The sequence below is a fragment of the Oncorhynchus masou genome, chromosome 4 (assembly GCF_036934945.1).
Source record: "Oncorhynchus masou masou isolate Uvic2021 chromosome 4, UVic_Omas_1.1, whole genome shotgun sequence".
Classification (NCBI taxonomy): domain Eukaryota; kingdom Metazoa; phylum Chordata; class Actinopteri; order Salmoniformes; family Salmonidae; genus Oncorhynchus; species Oncorhynchus masou.
In genome coordinates, this window is record NC_088215.1 from 9551271 (window position 1) to 9574450 (window position 23180).

General features: G+C 44.2%; 1 protein-coding gene across 1 annotated transcript; it reads right to left on the reverse strand.

Annotated features, from left to right (window-relative positions):
* Positions 1-106: 106 nt before the first annotated feature.
* On the reverse strand, positions 107-18667 carry LOC135523136 (repetin-like). Its single transcript, XM_064949862.1, has 6 exons — positions 15800-18667; positions 11007-14544; positions 8918-10304; positions 7077-7214; positions 1649-5915; positions 107-1552 (listed from the first exon to the last, which is right to left on the reverse strand). The coding sequence occupies exons 2-5, from the start codon at positions 11048-11050 to the stop codon at positions 5448-5450; spliced, it is 2037 nt and encodes a 678-aa protein (XP_064805934.1). The 5' UTR covers positions 11051-14544; positions 15800-18667; the 3' UTR covers positions 107-1552; positions 1649-5447.
* Positions 18668-23180: the final 4513 nt, after the last annotated feature.

Sequence of the window (23180 nt, forward strand, 5' to 3'; positions counted from 1 at the left end):
AGAATGCGAAAGTGCATGGGATTTTCTAATACAAAACCAATGGAAGGTGTCCCTGAAAAGGACTGTGAAGCTCAATGCGTTGAAATATGACACACTACACACTTACAATATTAGACAGAATATTTTATTCAATTACATATTTACAAAGTGAAAGATGATCTATAGAAATCGGTGGACTGACTGAACTGAGGAATGAAACAATGGCAGTTCTTTTAGCTATCAGGCATGACAACTTACAAACATAATTCCGCCGCTAGTCTTTTCATCGCATTGATACACATGTACTATGTCCAGGGCCAGGAGTTTTTCCTGACCACATGACCAGACCAAGTAAACTCCACGCCCTTATTTGGTTTCAAAACAGGCGAATTGTCTCTGGCAGCCAAATACTCCCATCTAAATTGAGGTACGGTTCTAGAAACATAAAGCCATCTACTTTCATATGCAAAATATACATTTACTCCAGTGTTATAAAAGCAATAAGGCCAGAGGAAGAGTGGTATATGGTCAATATACCACGGCTTTTCTTATGTACGACGCAACACAGAGTGCCTGGACACAGCCCTTGGCAGTGGTATTGGTCATAATCCCAAACCCCAGAGGAGCCTTATTGCTATTATAAACTGGTTACCAACGTAATTAGAGCCGTAAAACTAAATGCTTAGTCATACCTGTGGTATACGGTCTGATATACCAGGGCTTTCAGCCAATTTTTATTTTTTACCTTTATTTTACTAGGCAAGTCAGTTAAGAACAAATTCTTATTTTCAATGATGGCCTAGGAACAGTGGGTTAACTGCCTGTTCAGGGGTAGAACGACAGATTTGTACCTTGTCAGCTCAGGGATTTGAACTTGCAACCTTTTGGTTACTAGTCCAACGCTCTAACCACTAGGCTACCCTGACGCCCCATCAGAAATCAGGCCTCAAACCACCCAGTTTATAAAATCGGTTTTAAGTTGCAGCCGACAGTATTTTTCGGTGATGAGTTTGCAGTGTCCATCTTCCATTTCTACACAGGTTTTTGGAGACGCAGATCGCTAATTAGCACAGGTAGTCAACTGTCTCTGTACGTTTTCCGTAAACCAGCACTGGAACATGGAAATATGGCCGTGTGGGAACCCTAACCCAATAAACGGGCGTTTGTTTTTCTCCACTGATATGTAAGATAGTTCCTTATGTTTCCAAAATCGTACCACAAACGATGTGTGAAATGATGCATGTTAACATTTAGTGCAAGTGTCTGGGGTCTTAATAAAACTCCCCCGGCCAGAAGATACTATCGTCAGTAGACGCTAAAGGTACTTAGCATATATGAGCGGCCTAGGTCCTACAACATACACACAATACCAATAAATTACACTGAAAATAACTTCAATGTGAAGCATTTAAGGACAAGGCTCAACTTTAACAAATCTTTTGTTAGTGTCATTACAAATCTATAAAATGGTTGATAGGTAACAATGTAAGCCAACTGATGTCCATAGGGTCTGGATGGGTCAGCAGCAGGTTCTATTCTAGTGGGAGATGAACTCATGACGCCCAGTGAAGATCTGCAGAAAAGAGAAAGAGTTGAGACGAACGACTTGCTATGATATAATACAATCATGTTCCCTTGAAACCAATGTATTTCTGGTGCTTTTACTTACAACAGCTAGCCATCCTTTGAGGCTATGTTAGGTGCGCCTATCTTCAGCTTGAACTCTTCAAGTTGAGGAACATTTAAGAAATTCAATGTCATTAAAAGGCTTTGCCATAACAAGGACAAAATGTGGTTGAATGGTGAACGCCAAGTCATAGGTAGAGAAAAGGTCAACATAACCTCATCTTAGTCAAAACATGGGTATTTCAGATAACCAAGGGAGAACTTGTTGCTTCTCCCCTCGTCTCTTTCTCAGCCTCTGGTTCAGAGAGAAAGCCAGGGCCCATTATAGCCGCATTCTCCACAAGGTCTGCTAGCAGTTTCTTGCCATCTTTAATTGCATTGTCCTCTCCTTCTCGGCCTTTGGTTCCAAGAGGGCCTGAGGGCTCTTTGCAGACACTCTTTGTTGAGGGCTCTTTGCAAACACTTTCTCCATATGATCTGCAAGCAGTCTCTACTCTAACAGTTTCTTCCTCTGTTTTTTTGTTGGGCCCTGGTTCAGAGGGAAGCCAAGAGTCATTTGTAATCAACTGAGGAACTACTTTCTCTATTGTGTCTGCAAGCAGTTCCTTCCTGTCATTCCTCCCTCCCCTTCCATCTTGGGTGCTGGTTCAGAATTGGCCTCAGTGCCTTTAGCATCTGCTTTTGCCTTTGACAGTTTCCCCTTGTCAAATAGGTTCTGTGTACAGTTATGAATATCTCTCCTTTTTCCTCAAGTGTTTATTTTTTATTTTTCTTGGGCTTTGGCTCAGAGGGGTCCCCAGAGTCCTTTGCAGCCTCTAGAGGAGGCACTTTCTCCTTAGTGTGTACAAGTGGCGTCTTCCCTTTGTACTGGCAAGCCTTTTTCCTCCTCTTTGCAAGATGCTTCCCCTTCATCTTGTACTGATGCCTCTTTAGACATCCGATTAGAATCCTCATGAAGACACCTGGATACAACATTTTCATCAGATTTTATTCAGAGGGGACCGCAGAGTCCATTGCAGTCACCTGAGGAGCCACTTTCTCTGCAGCGTCAGCATGTGGTTCCTCGCCTTCTAGTTCTTTCTTAGGCCCTGTTTCAGAGGAGGACTCCTTTGTCGCAATCCGAGTGGTCAATACCGCGGGGGACTTCTTTGTCACCATCTGACAGGACACTTTCAGTACGGCTTCTGCATGCTTCTGTCTCTTTTCCTTGTGGTTGCTAGCTGGCTGGGTGTATGTGAGATGGTGGTTGCTAGCGGGTTGGATGTATGTGCATCTCTGACTTAAGACCGCTGGAGTGCTGGCAGGCTGGGAAGATGTGAGCTGGAGGTTGCTAGTAGCAGGCTGGGAAGATGTGAGCTGGAGGTTGCTGGTAGCAGGCTGGGTAGATGTGAGCTGGAGGTTGCTGGTAGCAGGCTGGGTAGATGTGAGCTGGATGTTGCTGCTAGCAGGCTGGGAAGATGTGAGCTGGATGTTGCTGGTAGCAGGCTGGGAAGATGTGAGCTGGAGGTTGCTGGTAGCAGGCTGGGTAGATGTGAGCTGGAGGTTGCTGGTAGCACGCTGGGTAGATGTGAGCTGGAGGTTGCTGGTAGCACGCTGGGTAGATGTGAGCTGAAGGTTGCTAGTAGCAGGCTGGTTGCTAGTAGCAGGCTGGGTAGATGTGAGCTGGAGGTTGCTGGTAGCAGGCTGGGTAGATGTGAGCTGGAGGTTGCTGGTAGCAGGCTGGGTAGATGTGAGCTGGAGGTTGCTAGTAGCAGGCTGGTTGCTAGTAGCAGGCTGGGTAGATGTGAGCTGGAGGTTGCTGGTAGCAGGCTGGGTAGATGTGAGCTGGAGGTTGCTGGTAGCAGGCTGGGTAGATGTGAGCTGGAGGTTGCTGGTAGCAGGCTGGGTAGATGTGAGATGAAGGTTGCTAGTAGCAGGCTGGTTGCTAGTAGCAGGCTGGGTAGATGTGAGCTGGAGGTTGCTGGTAGCAGGCTGGGTAGATGTAAGCTGGAGGTTGCTGGTAGCAGGCTGGGTAGATGTGAGCTGGAGGTTGCTAGCAGGCTGGGTAGATGTGAGCTGGAGTATGCTAGCAGGCTGGGTAGATGTGAGCTGGAGTATTCTAGCAGGCTGGGTAGATGTGAGCTGAAGGTTGCTAGTAGCAGGCTGGGTAGATGTGAGCTGAAGGTTGCTAGTAGCAGGCTGGGTAGATGTGAGCTGAAGGTTGCTAGTAGCAGGCTGGGTAGATGTGAGCTGGAGGTTGCTGCTAGCAGGCTGGGTAGATGTGAGCTGAAGGTTGCTAGTAGCAGGCTGGGTAGATGTGAGCTGAAGGTTGCTAGTAGCAGCCTGGGTAGAGGAGAGCTGGAGGTTGCTAGTAGCAGGTTGGGTAGATGTGAGCTGGAGGTTGCTAGTAGCAGGCTGGGTAGATGTGAGCTGGAGGTTGCTAGCAGGCTGGGAGTATGCGTATGTCTGGTTTAAGGCTGTGGTTCCATTAGAGTAATATGGGGGGCGCTGGGGTAGGTTGGATCCCCAGGGGGGGGGGGGGGGGCACCAGCGGGCATGGCACCAGCGGGCATGATTCCAGGAAGCATGGTATCAGGGGGCATGGTACCAGGGGGATAACCCCTCCCTGGAGGGTAGGCGATGGTGTAGGGGCTGCTGTGGTATGCCATATACGGAGAGTACTGGGTGGGGGAGTAGGTTGCCATCATAGATGCATGAGGAGGATGAGAAACAGGGTATATAGGGTCCATGGAGTATGAGGAGAGCTAAATGGAGCCGTCTACAGACTCATCCCCATGCCGAACCCTCTCAGATCTCTCTATGTCCCAGTCTCTAGTAATAGTGTAGCAGTTGCTGTCGGTGTCCCAGTTTCTGGTCCCAGAACGTTTGTCTCTGGTCCTTTGCAGCCATCTGTCTATGTCCTTGTCCATCTCTCGGGTTTCTGTCTTTCTCAGATCTGCATCTGCCCCGGTCTCTCTCTCGGCCTCCGTCACAGTTTTTCTCTGGGTCTCTGTCCCGGTGTCTCTCAGATCTGTCCCGGTGTCCCTCTTGGCCTCCGTCACAGTCTTTCTCTGGGTCTTTATCTCGGTTCCTTTCTGATCTGTTAATTTCTCTGACTACCGGTATGTCCTTGTCTCTCTCTCTGGTACTGGAGTCTGTGCCCGTCCCCCTTTCAGTTTCTCTCAGATCTGTCCCTTTCTGACTCGGTCCTTCTCTCTGGTACGAGAGCATCTTTGCCCGTATCTCTCTCTCTCGCAGGAATGTCCCCTTTTCTGACTCTGTCCTCGTCTCCCTCTCTGTCCCGATCTCTGGTACTAGAGTGTCTGTGACCGTCTCTCTCTCCATCTCTTTCAGATCTGTCCATTTCTCTGACTACAGTGCCTTTGCGAAAGTATTCGGCCCCCTTGAACTCTGCGACATTTTGCCACATTTCAGGCTTCAAACATAAAGATATAAAACTGTATTTTTTTGTGAAGAATCAACAACAAGTGGGACACAATCATGAAGTGGAACGACATTTATTGGATATTTCAAACTTTTTTAACAAATCAAAAACTGAAAAATTGGGCGTGCAAAATTATTCAGCCCCCTTAGGTTTACAGTTTTATATCTTTATGTTTGAAGCCTGAAATGAGGCAAAAGGTCGCAAAGTTCAAGGGGGCCGAATACTTTCGCAAGGCACTGTATATCCTCCTCCCTCTGTCCTTGTCTCTGGTACCAGAGTGTCGGTGGCAGTCCCTCTCAGATCAGTCCCTGTCTCTCTCTATGTCCCATACCCTGTTAGTAGAGCTGCTGTCATGTTTGAGTGCTGGTTTAGAAGGGGGCTGGCGCTGTCTGATGGTAATGAGGAAGTACTGAGATGTTTAAATGAAGGCTCGCTTTCCTTTTTCTCTTTTCCCCTTCTCATTCTCAAACTCCTTCCTTTTCAAGTCTCCCATCTTCCCATACAGCCTGTCATTGGTCCTGTCTGTCAGCTGACCCAACTCCTCAACCCCCAAGTCCAGCCCAACGATCTCCAGCAGGGTCTGCATCTGCTCGTGCCGCTGCTCATCCTCAAGCCTCACCTTCGTCTTCTCCTCAACTAGAGAAGACTTGGATCTACTGCTGGAGTCAACATGACTCTCGGGCAGAGTCGGCCAAACTTGTGGTAGCTCCTCGCCCACAATGAGTAACCCATTTTTGTTGTTGACGATCTTTGAGAGCTTGTTGAGGTCCACCCCTTCATTGAGGACATTGAGGAAGCGCTGGAAGCCTGTGGCTGCTATGTCTTTCTCCTGTGTCCTGAGTGAATGAACTGGCCTCTGAATTTGCCGTTTATCATTCGGGACCACCTAACAGGAAACATGATGAAATATCAATGAATATCTAACCACTTCAGCTATCAACAAACTAGTGCTGGGCGATTAACCGAAATTTCGGGTATTTTTCTTTTTTTAAACTATGTTCAATTATTTGAATACCACTTCGTTCAGTTTTTTAGTAGGGAATTGTAGTTTCCAACAGTTTCCAATATTCAGCATGCTTTAGCGCATAACTACAATGACCATAATCCATCTACTTGTCTGGTCTGTTTCTTTTACGCCATCTATTGAAGAGAGAAGAATGCACAATTGTGAGGTGATATAGAGAGCAACTGTTGCTTTGTGAGGCACTCTCCCTGAAAATACATACTCTAGTTGGTATTCAGCAGTCATAAAAGTATGCCTTATTTACTTTGAAGGACTAGGACATAGTGATTTTGTAAGACAGCATAGGCAGAAGCTCAAATAAAACAAATGTAATATACACAAATTAAATATTTTATTAAATTAAAGTAACGTGAATAAATTAAAGGTTAATAAGTGATAAGCAGTAATTGGCAGTCACTACCATCATGGGGCTTTTATTAATTGTTTTACTCTATTAGGGCATTCAACCCACATAATCCACAATGCATTTCATGTTAAAAAATTATAATAATCGAAACTGAAAAAGCACTAATCGCTCAGCACTAAAACAATCAAAATGTGTTCGATTTGCATCATCAACACTGGCCCATCAAACGTATCCTTCACTTACATATCACTTGTGTGTGTGTGTGTGTGCATTTCACACTACCTTTGTGTTATCATGGGCTTGGCTGTGTTCATCTGAACGTCACAATGAATGCATTTGGTTGCATAATGACTCATTCGGCAATGATTGGCGTTTAGCTGGCTAGTTGTGCTACAGGTTCTCTCAATGACTGTTCGCAAGCTAGGTAGCAATTTATGCATCAGGTGGCTGACAGGGATAACACTAATGTAGCGGTGACATTTTAGAAAAAAACTATAGGCCTATAAGAACACAACAAAATATTTTGAAGCGTACAATTAAGTAGGCACTTCATATCTTGACAATTTGGAATGGGTGTCAATGGGAGAAATCGATTGTATAAATCGGGGGCAATGGTTTTCTTGACTTCCTTCTTATGATACTTTTGCCGACCTCTATGTTATGTTATGGCTACATACCTCATTGTCGGGATAGCGTCGCTGGTTCATTAAAACCCTCAGTCTCAGAGGACGGGCCTCTTCATTTTCTAGTGGAGCTCTAATCATCAGATCCAATGCTCGCATCTTGTTTTGTTTCTTCAGCTTGGCAGGGGTATCCTGGAGGAAAATAGAGACAATATTTTAGTATGTGTAATGCAGTTGTCTCTGAATAGTGATCTCAGATCAGTTTCTATTTACCTCTTAGACTCTTAATGGCTTTGGGTAGCTGATCTTAGATCTGTGTTTGGCGAAAAGGGGGTCTGCTGCTAAGTCCATGTAGCAGAAACATCGGAATCAGGAAAGATCTGATGGTCACCCTGATGAAGGCTGTTGTAGCCGCAACGCATTGGTGGATTTGTTTATTTTTGCTATGCATAAGCCACAAACAATAAAAAGCTTAACATGTTTTACGCTTACACGCCAGTGCCTTGATTTTCTTTGGACAAAGGCTTTTTTGGCATTCTTTACTATCCATCATCAACTTCTTTTGGATCTATCAGGGAAGATTTATTCATAAGTGTTGAGATCAATTCAGAATTTAATTAAATTCAACCCATTAATTGAAATTCGATTTTGAGTTGTTTACACCCCACAGGAAGCAGATTTCTTTAATAAAGTAGAATTTTAAATAAATTAAACTTAGATATGGACATATGAGACTCAATCCTTTGACAAATACTTTGCCAAAATCACCTGACACCTCTTACTAAAGAATAGATACCATTTTAAATGCTAGTTTGATTATAACTCAATGATGTCAAACAGTATTTTGTTTGTATTTTTGTTATGAAATGTTCCTTCCATTCTGGAGTGTTTGTTCAAATCCATTCTGAGAAATGTACGTTTTTCTATCATTACATGTAAAGTGAATGATTCATAATTAGAGAATCTGCATAACTAACTTTGCATATATCTCCAGACCACTGTCATTGTAACTTGTTTTAGGGGGATGAGTTTAAAAAAATGTTTAGCCCAGGGGTCTAGCAGTATGGCAATTTTGCCGCACTGCTTTGCTTTATCTTGGCCAGGTTGCAGTTGTAAATGAGAGCGTGTTCTCAACTGGCCTATCTGGTTAAATAAAGGTGAAAAAATGTAAATAAAATAACACTTACCCACCTTGTGTCTTATTTCCCGAAACTAGACTGTGCCTGTTTGGTGACACTTTCCCCAAGCAGGAGGGAATTTCCGTGGTTGGTAGACGGTTACGTCGCCGAGCAGTGCCCAGGAAATAATTCAATTCAATTGATGGATGCTACCCCCCCCCCCCTCCAAATCAAACATGGATTCCAATTTCTGTTTTTGCTTTACTCGCACACATGTTTCTCCCACCCGTTTGGCCTAACTAATCAGCCTCGCAATACGGGCGCCGTGCTGCAACAGACAGGAAGCAGAAATGGTGTGCGAGCAAACATTTGAGCAAACCTTGAAATCCATCTTTGATTAATAGTAATTTCAGCGTGACTTGACTTGAACGCTTCTCCAATGTCACGCCCCAAAACGAAAAGTTAAATAAATGTACTGACACGTTATTAACTGTATATATGATGGCGAGCTGGTAGGGCTATAACATGTCAAATATAGTTTTGGTAAAAATGTATGATGTCAACATGAACATAATGATGTATGGAATAAATTAAAAAGGCGAATTTGACACAAATCTAGATTTTTGCATGAACTATCCCTTTAATTCAAATGTAATTCTGCTTCCTGTGGAGTGTGGCCAATTCAAATCTAATACTTTCATGGGAATTAAAGACCAATTAGCAATTCAGAATGAAACCCAACCCTGATTAATAAATACAGCACTAATAGGTACATACCTTACTCAGATTGTCCAGCACCCTCCGTTTAAGAGGGAGGCATATGCGTGACGACTGGTCCTCGACATTACTGTTGAATGTTCTATTGTTCGCCTTCCTCGGTTTAGACATGCCCTTCGCTGTTGTGTATGCAGTCTGTGATTTAGGCATGTCCTTAGCTCCGCGTTTAACCTTTTGCAAAGCAAGAACAGCTCTCTTCTCCTCTATGAGCTCCAGGTCCTCCACACTGAGCTCCACAGGATCTCCATCAACATCCCCATCTGTGTCTGGGGTGAAGGGAACACCACTACCCCTCAATGAGCCTTCGCTCCAGTCTCTGGACGATGGGTCCATTATGTAGCTCATATCAGAGGAAGCACCATAGTCCTCCCAATCTTCTCTCGTCCTCCTCATGCTGGAGTATTCACTGTAGAGCTCTCTGGCCATAGCCTGGCCGTTGTCTCTCTTAAGGCTATCGTTCCATTGTCCTGAGCTCAGTTCTCCGTACTCCCTCTGGTGACTGCGCCTCTCTGGTTCCCCATACTCCCTCTGGTGACTGCGCCTCTCTGGTTCCCCATACTCCCTCTGGTGACTGCGCCTCTCTGGTTCCCCATACTCCCTCTGGTGACTGCGCTTCTCTGGTTCCCCATACTCCCTCTGGTGACTGCGCCTCTCTGGTTCCCCATACTCCCTCTGGTGACTGAGCCTCTCTGGTTCTCCATACTCCCTCTGGTGACTGCGCCTCTCTGGTTCCCCATACTCCCTCTGGTGACTGCGCCTCTCTGGTTCCCCATACTCCCTCTGGTGACTGCGCCTCTCTGGTTCCCCATACTCCCTCTGGTGACTGCGCCTCTCTGGTTCCCCATACTCCCTCTGGTGACTGCGCCTCTCTGGTTCCCCATACTCCCTCTGGTGACTGCGCCTCTCTGGTTCCCCATACTCCCTCTGGTGACTGCGCCTCTCTGGTTCCCCATACTCCCTCTGGTGACTGCGCCTCTCTGGTTCCCCATACTCCCTCTGGTGACTGCGCCTCTCTGGTTCCCCATACTCCCTCTGGTGACTGCGCCTCTCTGGTTCTCCATACTCCCTCTGGTGACTGCGCCTCTCTGGTTCTCCATACTCCCTCTGGTGACTGAGCCTCTCTGGTTCCCCATACTCCCTCTGGTGACTGAGCCTCTCTGGTTCCCCATACTCCCTCTGGTGACTGCGCCTCTCTGGTTCCCCATACACCCTCTGGTGACTGCGCCTCTCTGGTTCCCCATACTCCCTCTGGTGACTGCGCCTCTCTGGTTCTCCATACCCCCTCTGGTGACTGCGCCTCTCTGGTTCTCCATACTCCCTCTGGTGACTGTGCCTCTCTGGATCCATTCTGCCAAGGTGCCTGAGCTGGGCTGATCCTCCAGGTTCACTGCAGAGAATAAAGGGGGGGGGGGGGGGGTGAACTGGACTGTGCGTCTGGGTGACAACTATTTAACACTAATGTTAAGCATGGGATGAATATAAACATGTTGGTCCTTGATGATGCTATATTGGCTGTTATTTGCCCATATATGCACGCTCAAGGCAAGACATAAGTCCTCAAACGAATTAAAAGGCTTTTAAACAAACATGTTGAGTTCCAATATACAAGTAGTTGCATGTCTTCTTTAATGCTAACTTAGCTTGCTTGTACGTTATTGTTCTGAATGTCAGCTGAAATGTGCTAGCGTTAGCCAGCTAACGTTAGCCATAGTTTACTACCTAGCTAGTTTGTAATGTAATTTTCAGAGCAGGCTGGCATATACCTTGCTTACTAACGATGGTAAATGCAAACATGACAGATAGAATATCGACAAATACATGAAATTGCCACATGGAAAATGTGTAAAGTGACTATTTCAATAATAAGTGGTGGAAAACATTGACTACAGCTAATGATTGCCTACCTGTGTGGCCTACCTGCCTGTCCTGTGTGGCTCAGTCGGTAGAGCATGGCGCTTGCAACGCCAAGCGTCGTGGGTTCGATTCCCGCTGGGGCCACCCATATGTAAAGTAGTGGCCCCAGCCGACTTGTAAGTCGCTTTGGACAAAAGCGTCTGCTAAATGGGATATATTAAATGGGATATATTACCTCGAGTCTGTTACCTTCGCGCAGGCTTGTGTTCGCCGTCTCATCCTGGATCTTATCGGGTCAAACAATTTGCATTACCAGTCTCTCTTAAAAATAGGAGTGCTTCGACTTCAATATAAAATGTATAGATCGTGTTAAATTCGTTATAAAGGTAACTGGTCAAACAACAAACTCGTTTCTTGTCTACTTCGTCTAATAGTTGTTTTCAGCTCCATAGGATCGACATTCCAATACTGCCACCAATAGGACGGAGTGCGAAGAGCATGGCATTTTCTATGACCAAACCAATGAAAGTTATGCCTGAAAATAAATGTCAAATTACTTTTGACATACACTTACAATATTAGACAGAATATTTTATTCATTTAAATATATACAAAGTGAAAGACGATCTATAGACTGAACTGGGGAGTGAAACCTGGGCAGTTTTCTTGCTTTTAGCCATCAGGCATGAGAACTTACAAACATGTCATTGCATTGATACACATGTACTATGCCCAGGGCCAGGAGTTTTTCCTGACCACATGACCAGCCCAAGTAAACTCCATGGCCTTAAGATTTGGTTTATAACGGGCGAGAAAATGCGTTTGATGTGCAGATATCATAGTCAAGAAAAACTCCTGGCCCTACCCATACCACACACAATGCAAAACATTACACTGAAAATAGCTTCAACATGAAGCATTTAAGGATGAGGATAAACTAGAACAAATCCTTTCGCTAGTGTCATGACAAATCTAGCTTCCTGAGGGACCACTTCTTCTGTGTCAGCATTTAGTTTCTCCCCATCTATCATTGCTACTCCTTCCGGATCTTGGGCTCCTCTTCAAAGGGGAAATCCATTGCAGCGACCTGAGGAGTCACTTTCCCTGATGCTTCTGCAAGCAGTCACTTTTGTGCTGGGGAGCTTTATTCCTCCTCTTCAAAAGCCGTTTCCTCTTATACAGACGCTTCCTTTGATGATTGTGATAATTCTAAATGAAAATACCTGGGAGGAATATATTGCTTACCCCCTTTGCTCTCTTCATTCATCCCGGTTCAGAGGGGGACTTTGTCACCATCTGACAGGACACTTTCACATGTTTCTGTCTCTTCCATGTTTATTCTTTTCACTACGGCTTCTGCAATGCTTCTGTCTCTTTTCCTTGTGGTTGCTAGCGGGCTGGGTGTATGTGAGACGGTGGTTGCTAGCGGGTTGGATGTATGTTGTATCTCTGACTTAAGGTCAATCAATCAAATGAATTTACTTTTGAAAGCCTTTTTTCCATCAGTAAATGTCACAAAGTGCTTAGACAGAACTCAGTGCTTAGATAATGTGGCCCAGTCCAATGATACCCCCAGACAGGGCCAACAAGGCAGGATGTAACTGCTTTGGTGAAGTGAAGGCCATCCTCACATGGGGAATGCTGCTTTTTAGTTATCTTTTCGACAGTATCAAAAATACATTTTCGATTGTTTTTATCCACGTCAGTCTGGTTGGAAAAGTAGGCGGATCGAGCAGCAGTGAGGGCTTTTCAATATTGGGCTTTTACGGTCTTTCCAAGCTAGTCGGAAGACTTCCAATTTGGTGGAGCGCCATTTCCGTACTATTTGTCTACAAACTTGCTTCAAGGCATGTTTTTTTTCTTTAAACCAGGGAGCATGTTTCTTGTGACAAATGGCGGGGTTACATAGGAGGGGCAAGACTGCTGCAGTGTTGGCAGCCTGGGTAGAGGAGAGCTGGAGGTTGCTAGTAGCAGGCTGGGTAGATGTGAGCTGAAGGTTGCTAGCAGGCTCGGTGTATGCGTATGTCTGGTTTAAGGCTGTGGTTCCATTAGAGTAATATGGGGGGCGCTGGGGTAGGGTGGATCCCCAGGGGGGTTAGGTAGGAGGGGCTTATTACCAGGCGAAATGGCACCAGCAGGCATGATTCCAGGTGGCATTGTAACAGGAAGCATGGTACCAGGTGGCATAATACTAGGGGGCATAGTACCATGAGGATAACCCCACCCTGGAGGGAAGGCAATGGTGTAGGGGCTGCTGTGGTATGACATATACTGAGAGTACTGGGTGGGGGAGCAGGTTGCCATCATAGATGCATGAGAAACAGGGTATATAGGGTCCATGGAGTATGAGTAGAGCTCAATGGAGCTTTCCCTGGACTCATCCCCATACCAATCCCTCTCAGATCTCTCCATGTCCCAGGCTCTAGTAATAGAGAGGCTGTCCCAGTCGCTCTCACTGTCCCAGTCTCTGGTCCTAGAATGTTTGTCCCTGTCCCTTTGCAGGCACCTCGCTCTGTCCCCGTGCCTCTCAGATCGGTCCCCGTGCCTCTCAGATCGGTCCCCGTGCCTCTCAGATCGGTCCCCGTGCCTCTCAGATCGGTCCCCGTGCCTCTCAGATCGATCCCCGTGCCTCGCTCGGCCTCCGTCCCAGTCTCTCGCTCGGCCTCCGTCCCATTCTCTCTCTGGGTCTCTGACTCTCTCAGATCGGTCCCCGTTTCTCTCAGATCGGTCCCAGTTTCTCGCTCGGCCTTCGTCCCAGTCTCTCGCTCGGCCTCCGTCCCAGTCTCTCGCTCGGCCTCCGTCCCAGTCTCTCTCTGGGTCTCTGACTCTCTCAGATCGGTCCCCGTTTCTCTCAGATCGGTCCCAGTTTCTCGCTCGGCCTTCGTCCCAGTCTCTCGCTCGGCCTCCGTCCCAGTCTCTCGCTCGGCCTCCGTCCCAGTCTCTCGCTCGGCCTCCGTCCCAGTCTCTCTCTGGGTCTCTGACTCTCTCAAATCGGTCACTGTCTTTCTCTCCATTTCTTTCTGATCTCTTAGTTTCTCTGACTACCGGTATGTCCTTGTCTCTCTCTCTGGTACTAGAGTGTCTGTGCCCATCTCACTCAATCTCTTTCAGATCTGTCCATTTCTCTGACTATATCCTCCTCCCTCTCTCTGTCCTTGTCTCTGGTAGCAGAGTGTCGGTGGCAGTCTGTCCCTGTGTCTCTCTATGTCCCATACCCTGTTACTAGAGATGCTGTATTCAACGGTCATGTTTGAGTGCTGGTTTAGAAGGGGGCTGGCGCTGTCTGATGGTAATGAGGAAGTATTGAGATGTTTAAATGAAGGCTCGCTTTCCTTTTCCCCCTTCTCATTCTCAAACTCCTTCCTTTTCAAGTCTCCCATCTTCCCATACAGCCTGTCATTGGTCCTGGCTGTCAGCTGACCCAACTTCTCAACCCCCAAGTCCAGCCCAATGATCTCCAGCAGGGTCTGCATCTGCTCGTGCCGCTGCTCATCCTCAAGCCTCACCTTCATCTTCTCCTCAACTAGAGAAGACTTGGATCTACTGCTGGAGTCAACATGACCCTCGGGGAGAGTCGGCCAAACTGGTGGTAGCTCCTCGCCCACAATGAGTAACCCATTTTCGTCGTTGACGATCTTTGAGAGCTTGTTGAGGTCCACCCCTTCATTGTGGACATTGAGGAAGCCTGTGGCTGCTTTATCTTGCTCCTGTGTCTTGAGTGAATTAAGTGGCCTCTGAATGGTTGGATTATGCGGTTCATCATCAGGGACCACCTAACAGGAGACACGAGGAAATATCAATGAATATCTACCCACTTCAGCTACAAACAAACAAAATGTGTATGATCTGCTTGCATCATCAAGATGGCCCATCAAACGTATCCTTCATTTACGTATCACTTGCGTACGCATTTCACACTACCTTTGTGTTATCATGGGCTTGGCTGTGTTCATCTGAATGTCACGATAGATGTACAGTGCCCTCCATAATTGTTGGGACAGTGAATACATTTTTCTTCTTCTTTTGGCTCTATAGTCCAGAAGTTTGGATTTTAAATCAAACACTGACTATGAAGTTGAAGTGCAGACTGAGATTTAAATTGATGATATTTTCATCTATAAATCGGGTGAACCGTTTCGAAATGACAGCACTTTCCGACATAGCGCCTGTAATCATGGTAGCATCCACATTAATGGAGAAGTTTTTAGAAACATACTCTATTCTTGTTTGCAATAAAAGTGACTCCAAAATGACTATACATTATTTACCATCTATTTCTATTGGGCACAAAGTAATCTGAAAAACAACCAAATCAAACAGAAAATGCATCCAACAAAGCTTGATGTGGTCATTGTGTGCTGTGAATATGGGACCAAATACTTCACTTTTTACTACTTTAATACACATAAGTGAATTTGTCCCAATACTTTTGGTCCCCTAAAATGGGGGACTATGTATAGAAAGTGCTGTAATTTCTAAATGGTTCACTAGATGTGGATAAAAAAATACCCTCAAATTAAAGCTGACAGTCTGCACTTTAACCCCACAGTCATTATTTGATTTCAAATCCAAACCTGTGGAGTAAAGACAAAATAAGATAAAATGCTTCACTGTCCCCAAATAATTACGGAGGGCACAGTATTTGGTTGCATTCTGTCAACTGTATTTTACTCATAATTACTCATTCAGCAATTATTGGCTGATATCTGACTTGCTATGCTACAAGTCCATCTCAATGACTGTTAGCATGATAGGTAGCAATTGATGCATCTGAAAGGATAACAACATTTTCATGCAGGTGGTCGACCGAGATGACGCGAATATAGCCATGACATTCGAGACAACACTGTAGGCCTAGAAGAACACACAAAAAGATGACGTGTACAAGTAGGTAGACACTTAATATCTAGCGTCTGTGGGATGGGTGTCAATCACAGAAATCGATTATATAAATCGGGGGCCATGGTTTTCTTGACTTCCTTCTTATGATACTTTTGCCGACCTCTATGTTATGTTATGGCTACATACCTCATTGTCGGGATAGCGTCGCTGGTTCATTAAAACCCTCAGTCTCAGAGGACGGGCCTCTTCATTTTCTAGGGGAGCTCTAATCAGATCCAATGCTCGCATCTTGTTTTGTTTCTTCAGCTCGGCAGGGGTATCCCGGAGGAAAATAGACAATATTTTAGAATAATATATGCCATTTAGAGGACGCTTTTATCCAAAACGACTTACGGTCATGTGTGCATACATTCTACGTATGGGTGGTCCCGGGAATCGAACCCACTACCCTGGCGTGACAAGCGCCATGTTCTACCAACTGTGCTACGAAAGGACCACATACTAAAAGCACCATTTTAGTATGTGTAATGAGGTTGCCCCTGGATAGTGATCCTAGGTCAGTTTTTATTTACCTCTTAGACTCTTAATAGTTCATGTAAGAACCAAGGTTTTTCTACTGCTAAGTCCATGTAGTAGAAACATCAGAATCCAATCATCAAGAAAGATCTGGTGGTCACCCTGATGGTGCGGGGTTTTTTCCATTCTCGCTATGCATAAGCAGAAAACAATAAAGGCTTTTGACTTTCTTCCACTACACACCTTGATTAATTCTGGAAGTGTTTTTGCACAAATGCATTTTTGGAACTATTTACTATCAAGCAGCAACTTCTTTTTGATCTATCAGGAAATATCTATTCATAACAGGGTTAACGTCAATTCGGAATTAAAATTATATTCGACACATTAATTGAAATTTGAATTGGTCACACCCCACAGGAAGCAGAATTTGAAATAAAGGAAGTAGAATTTAATTCAGATCAAAGAAATTCAACTGAGATATGAGTATATGAGTCTCGACCCATTGACAAATACTTTGCCAAAATTACCTGCCACCTCTTGCTAAAGATTACAGATACAATTTTAAATGTTAGTTTGATTATAACTCAATGTCAAACAGTATTTTGTTTGTATTTTTGTCATGAAATTGAGAAATGTATGTTTTTCTATCATTACATTTAATAACATGTATAGCGAGTTATACTGAACAAAAACAAAGATTTTACAGAGTAACAGTTCATATAAGGAAATCAGTCAATTGAAATAAATTCATTATGCCCTTATCTATGGATTTCACATGACTGGGAATACAGATATGCATCTGTTGGTCACACATACCTTTAGAAAAGGTAGAGGCATGAGTCAGATAACCAGTCAGTATCTGGTGTGACCACCATTTGTCTCATGCAGCGCGACACATCTCCTTTGCATAGAGTTGATCAGGGTGTTGATTGTGGCCTGTGATATGTTGTCCCACTCCTCTTCAATCGCTGTGCAAAGTTCCTGGATATTGGCGGGAACTGGAACACGTTGTCCTACACGTCGATCCAGAGCATCCCAAACATGCTCAATGGGTAACATGTCTGGTGAGTATGCAGGCCATGGAAGAACTAGGCCATTTTCAGGTTCCAGGAATTGTGTACAGACCCTTGCGACATGGGGCTGTGCATTATCATGCTGAAACAAGGGGTGATGGTGACGGATGAATGGCACGACAATGGGCCTCAGGATTTCGTCACAATATCTCTGTGCAGTCAAATTGTCATCATTAAAATGCAATTGTGTTCGTTGTCCGTAGCTTATGCCTGCCCATACCATAACCAAACCGCCACCATGTGGCACTCTGTTCACAACGTTGACATCAGCAAACTGCTAGCCCACACAACGCCATAGACATCGTCTGCGGTTGAGGCCGGTTGGATGTACTGACAAATTCTCTAAAATGACATTGGAGGTGGCTTATGGTGGAGAAATAAAAAATACAATTCTCTGGCAACAGCTCTAGTGGACATTCCTGCATTCAGAATGCCAATTGCAAGCTCCCTCAAAACATGAGACATCTGTGGCATTGTGTTATGTAACAAAACTTCACATTTTAGAGTGGCCTTTTGTTGTCCCCAGCACAAGGCGCACCTGTGTAATGATCACACTGTTTAATCAGCTTCTTGATATGCCACACCTGTCAGATTAATGGATTATCTTGGCAAAAGGGAAATGCTCACTAACAGGGAAGTAATATATATAATATATAATATTTCGGGGATCTTTTATTTCAGCTCATGAAACCAACACTTTACATGTTGCGTTTATATTTTTGTTCAGTGTGTAAGGGAGACAACCTACAAAATAATATTTACATATCTCCAGGCCACAAAGTAAAGGGAATTTGACCCAAACCTATCCCTTAAATTCTAATTAAATTCTGCTTCATGTGTAGTGTGGCCAATTGAAATCCCAACATTTTATGGAAATGTGAGACCAATTAGCAACTAAATTCAGAATTGACCCCAACTGTAATTAATAAATACAGAACTAATAGGTTACCTTACGCAGTAGGTACCGTACCGGTGTTCTTCTGAACTTACTTATAATGTCCAGCACCCTCCGTTTAAGAGGTAGGCATACGCGTGACGAGCTGTCGGCGACATTGTTGTATGTTTTGAATATTGTATTGTCCATATTGGTCTGTTTACACATGCCCTTCACTGTTGTGGATGCAGTCTGTTTTTTAGGCATGTCCTTAGCTCCGTGTTCAAGCTCTCGTGTAGCAAGAACAGCTTTCTTGCAAGCTATCTTCTCCTCTATGACCTCCAGCTCCTTCTTACGAGCGAGTTCCAGGTCCACACTGGGCTGCACAGGATCTCCGTCAACGTCCCCATCTGTGTCTGGGGAGAAGGGAGCACTGCTACCCTTCAATGAGCCTTTGCTACAGTCTCTGGACAATGGATCCATGATGTAGCTCATCATCAGAGGCACCGTACTCCTCCGAATCCCCACTTGCTTATCCTTACTGCCACCGCAGGCTGTACCTCTCTAAATCCATTGGGTATGTTATCTTCCAGCGTGCCTGAGCTGGGATGACTCTTCAGGCATAGGCGGAAATCCCAGGGGTGGTGGGGGGATCCCCCCCATCCTGGGAAAAATATGATTTATCTCCCCCAATATATCACTGTAAACATAACTATGTAATTTCAATAATATGAATAATATGCAATGAAAGCACTTGCGCTGATTATAGACACTTAATATCGTGTTTTTAAAAGATTAAAAGATTGCGACCCCCCCGCCCTTTGCCTCACAATGGTTTGATCCTCTGCCAGTTCCTTATCTGGCAGGTAACAGAGGTTTCGTATCTTTTTTTAATTATTAACAACAAATCAATACATAAAGCACATGAGGGAACACAAGCATACATATATTACAAACAATGGACAATCGAGCTAAGGGGTACAATATCACATTACAATTACACAAGGGCATGCATATACTTACAATTCTAACAGCTTTTTTGTTAGTAGAGCATTTAACCGTCTTAAAATACAGTTCAATTTCTTTTTGTAGGGTACGAAAATGTGGTTTTCTGTTTGTAAATTTACATTTGTGTATATGAAATTTGGCCAAAAGAATAATGAAATTAATTACATAAAAATGTTTCCGCTTATTTCTACAGTATGTAAAGAATCCAAACAGTACATCTCTCCACAATAGTGTAAAATCTTCATAAATGTGTTCAATTATAAACCTACTGATGTCTTGCCACAGTTTTCTTACATGCATACAATGCCAAAAAAAGATGCAACACTGTTTCTGGGTGGTCATTACAAAAGGAGCGATTTGAGTTGATGTTTTCCTTAAACTTCTTCATATAGTGGTTGGCAGGATAATATTTATGAATAATTTTAAAGGAAACTTGCTTAATTTTGTTAACAAGTAGGTATGTGTGTGGCAACATCCAAACTTTTTTCCAACAGATATTAGTATCTACTTTCTGAAAGGCACGTAACTGACGTGAGGTTAATCCAGTCAATCGCGCCATAGCAATGTTTTTATTTTATTTAAAAAAATATGTTGGCAGGGTTTACTCAAACATTAGCGGAATTTTCAGAGCTAGCGGGCAAACATGAACTAGCTAGTAGCCATTCCATTTATGTGGCGTCGTCAAAGATGCAATCTTTGCTATCGTCAGTTTATTCCAAGATCAGCATGCAGTTGTAGTGCTTCAAAGTCCATGTGATAAGGTTAGCGATAAACTGAACTCCCAATTGAACAGAACTACACTCTCTTCTACCATTGTCTTAAATATCTTTAATGGTCTCCTTGCAAAAACTAACTCGTCGCTATGGGACTTTGAAGCACGTGTGCTGATCTTGGAGTAAACTAACAATAGCAAAGATTATAGGAAACACCACAGAAACGGAATTGGTGCTCGCTAGCTTTGCAAATTCAGCTATTGTTGGAAGCCAGCCAATATGAAACAAACTATATTAAAATGACAAAAGGTTGCAGCATATGTTGTGTAAATGGTGAACTCATAGCTGTCAACTCTTGTCACTGCAATCCGTTTCACATTTGCTAGCTACCTTTTAGATCGAAGCCCATATAGAATGATAGATGATAGAAGCCCATCTCCTACTGTAAATAACCTACACACTGTGTGTGTGTGTGTGTGTGTGTGTGTGTGTGTGTGTGTGTTTGTGCAGCTAGCCAGCCTGCCAGGTAGAAGAATGTCAGAAAAAAAGTAAAAAGACAGACATCAGAGTATTTTTCAGTACACCAAAACGCAAAGCAAGAACCCTAGTAGCCGAAGACTAGTTGATAAAATGTTCATTAGAAAGAAGTGAAATGCTAATAGAAACGTTTCACAATGATGTCATTAGGCAGATCAGGCAACAGGGGGCACACAGACATCAGGGCTGGGGACAGATGGGCAGAGACAGGGGGTCTCATAAGTTTGTTGAGTCTTTATTTGGCAACACTATGAAAGGTTCTACATTTTTTTGACTTGTAAAATAGGGACATAATTGGAAAATGCCATGGATACCCCCACTCTCAACTTAAACTGGTGACTGAACTAAGATTTGTTTAAGGCAATGGTATTGCTGTTGTGATTAATTGTGTAGTTTTGGGTACTGGTAGTTAGGAGTACAGCAAACACCTTATTTATTTTCTAGAGACAGACTGTGAGTCAGTGAGGGTGGTGAAAGGGAAAGAGCCAAGGAGAGAGACTTCAGAGGACAGTGTCACAGCCACGGCAGGACCAGGTGTCAACCTTGTTGCCAGCTGCACCAGTATAGGGGACAGTGTCACAGCCACGGCAGGACCAGGTGTCAACCTTGTTGCCAGCTGCACCAGTATAGGGGACAGTGTCACAGCCACGGCAGGACCAGGTGTCAACCTTGTTGCCAGCTGCACCAGTATAGGGGACAGTGTCACAGCCACGGCAGGACCAGGTGTCAACCTTGTTGCCAGCAGCACCAGTATAGGGGACAGTGGCACAGCCACGGCAGGACCAGGTGTCAACCTTGTTGCCAGCTGCACCAGTATTAGGGGACAGTGGCACAGCCACGGCAGGACCAGGTGTCAACCTTGTTGCCAGCTGCACCAGTATAGGGGACAGTGGCACAGCATTGTCCAGTTACCTCAGTAATGGCACAAAACCATATCAGCCACACCCACAATTTATAGAACCGTAAACTCTTGACAACAGAGTGTTGACGTTTCAAGAGAGATGGTTTGGCGATTTCCCCTGGCTACATTATAATCCATCAATAAAAGGAGTGTTGTGTTTTCACTGTAGCCAAGGGTTTTCAAGCCAGCCATCTTTTGGCCAAAGAGCGGATGCTGCCTTCATTAGTGCAGGATTTAGGAACTGGAGAAAAGCCATTGTAAAATTCACAGCACATCAAAACTGCCAAACCCACCGCCACTGTGTAACTGTAACAGCACACCAGCTAAATCCAATCCGTGTCCAGTTATCCAGCACGTGGGGTAAACAGCAGAAATGACGAAAGCTACCTTGCACTGTATGAGAAAGCAACAACATTGATTGAATCCATTGAGACACACTCAAAACGATTTGCTGGCAAAGCAGTGGATCACTATAGGGCAGAATTTTTTAAAGTGTTGGATGGTGTGGAGGTTCAGTTTGGCGACTGTTTTGACCAGGACAGTCTAAACATTCTGTAAAAGTTGGAAAGAGTACTTCTCACGGGGGAGTTGGATGAGTCTCTAGATCAGTACCCTGAGCTGAACATAGATTATCTTTCAGTGCAGTTGCCTCTCTTTCACAACAAATACCCCTGTTGCAGCAGTTGAGAGGCAGCAGAGGTCCTCAGGAGGCTTCCAGTGGAGGTGCGGGGGTTGGTTGACCAAGTTGAGGTGCTGATCAGAATTTTGTCTGTAATGTACATAAAGACAGGCTGGACAGTCTTGAGGGAAAATATCTGCCAGCAATTTGTTGGATCCATTGAAACCCTCAAACATAGGTTCAGTTCTTTTGTTTTGTCGTGTGTACAGCAGTGGTTCTCAACCGTTTTTGAGTACTGCAACCCCTGCATATTTTGAGGAAAGGCAGGCAAGGTTTTGCATGGTCCTCAGGGACCTCCACCCCCTCTATATTATATGTAAAGTTAGTAGAATCCTTGTGCTGCTGAATACCTTCATTACACGTTTTTATTTCATGGACCCCTTGTCATTACACCAGGGACCCCTAAGGGTCCTAAGCTCCTTTGCACCCCATTATTTCTATCTCGACTTTGCACATTCTTCCACTGCAAATCAACCATTCCAGTGTTTACTTGCTATATTGTATTTACTTCGCCACCATGGCCTTTTTTTTGCCTTTACCTCCCTTATCGCACCTCACTTGCTCACATTGTATATAGACTTATTTTTTCTACTGTATTATTGACTGTGTGTTTGTTTTACTCTGTGTTGTTGTATGTGTCAAACTGCTTTGCTTTATCTTGGCCAGGTCGCAATTGTAAATGAGAACTTGTTCTCAACTTACCTACCTGGTTAAATAAAGGTGAAATAAATAAAATATTGCCTGCTAACATTAATTTCTTTTAACTAAATATGCAGGTTTAAAAAAAATGTACTTCTGTTTGTTGATTTTAAGAAAGGCATTGATGTTTATGGTTAGGTACATTCGTGCAACGATTCAGCTTTTTTCACGAATGCGCTTTTGTTAATTAAATCATCCCATTTGGCGAAGTAGGCTATGATTCAATGATAATTTAACAGGCACCGCATTGATTATATGCAACACAGGACAAGCTAGTTAACTACACATGGTTGATGATAGTACTAGGTTAACTAGTGATTGTGAAGATTTATTATAAAATAACAATTGAAGTTTAATGCTAGCTAGCAACTAACCTTGGCTCCTTGCTGCACTCGCATAACAGGTGGTCAGCCTGCCACACAGTTTCCTCATAGAATGCAATGTAATCGGCGACCAAAAATGCAGATTTAACGATTATTTAGAAAACTTGAAATCAACCTTAATTAATGCCGATGAATCGGTCGACCTCTACTGTTTTCTGTTTTTATTGTATTTATGTTTTGC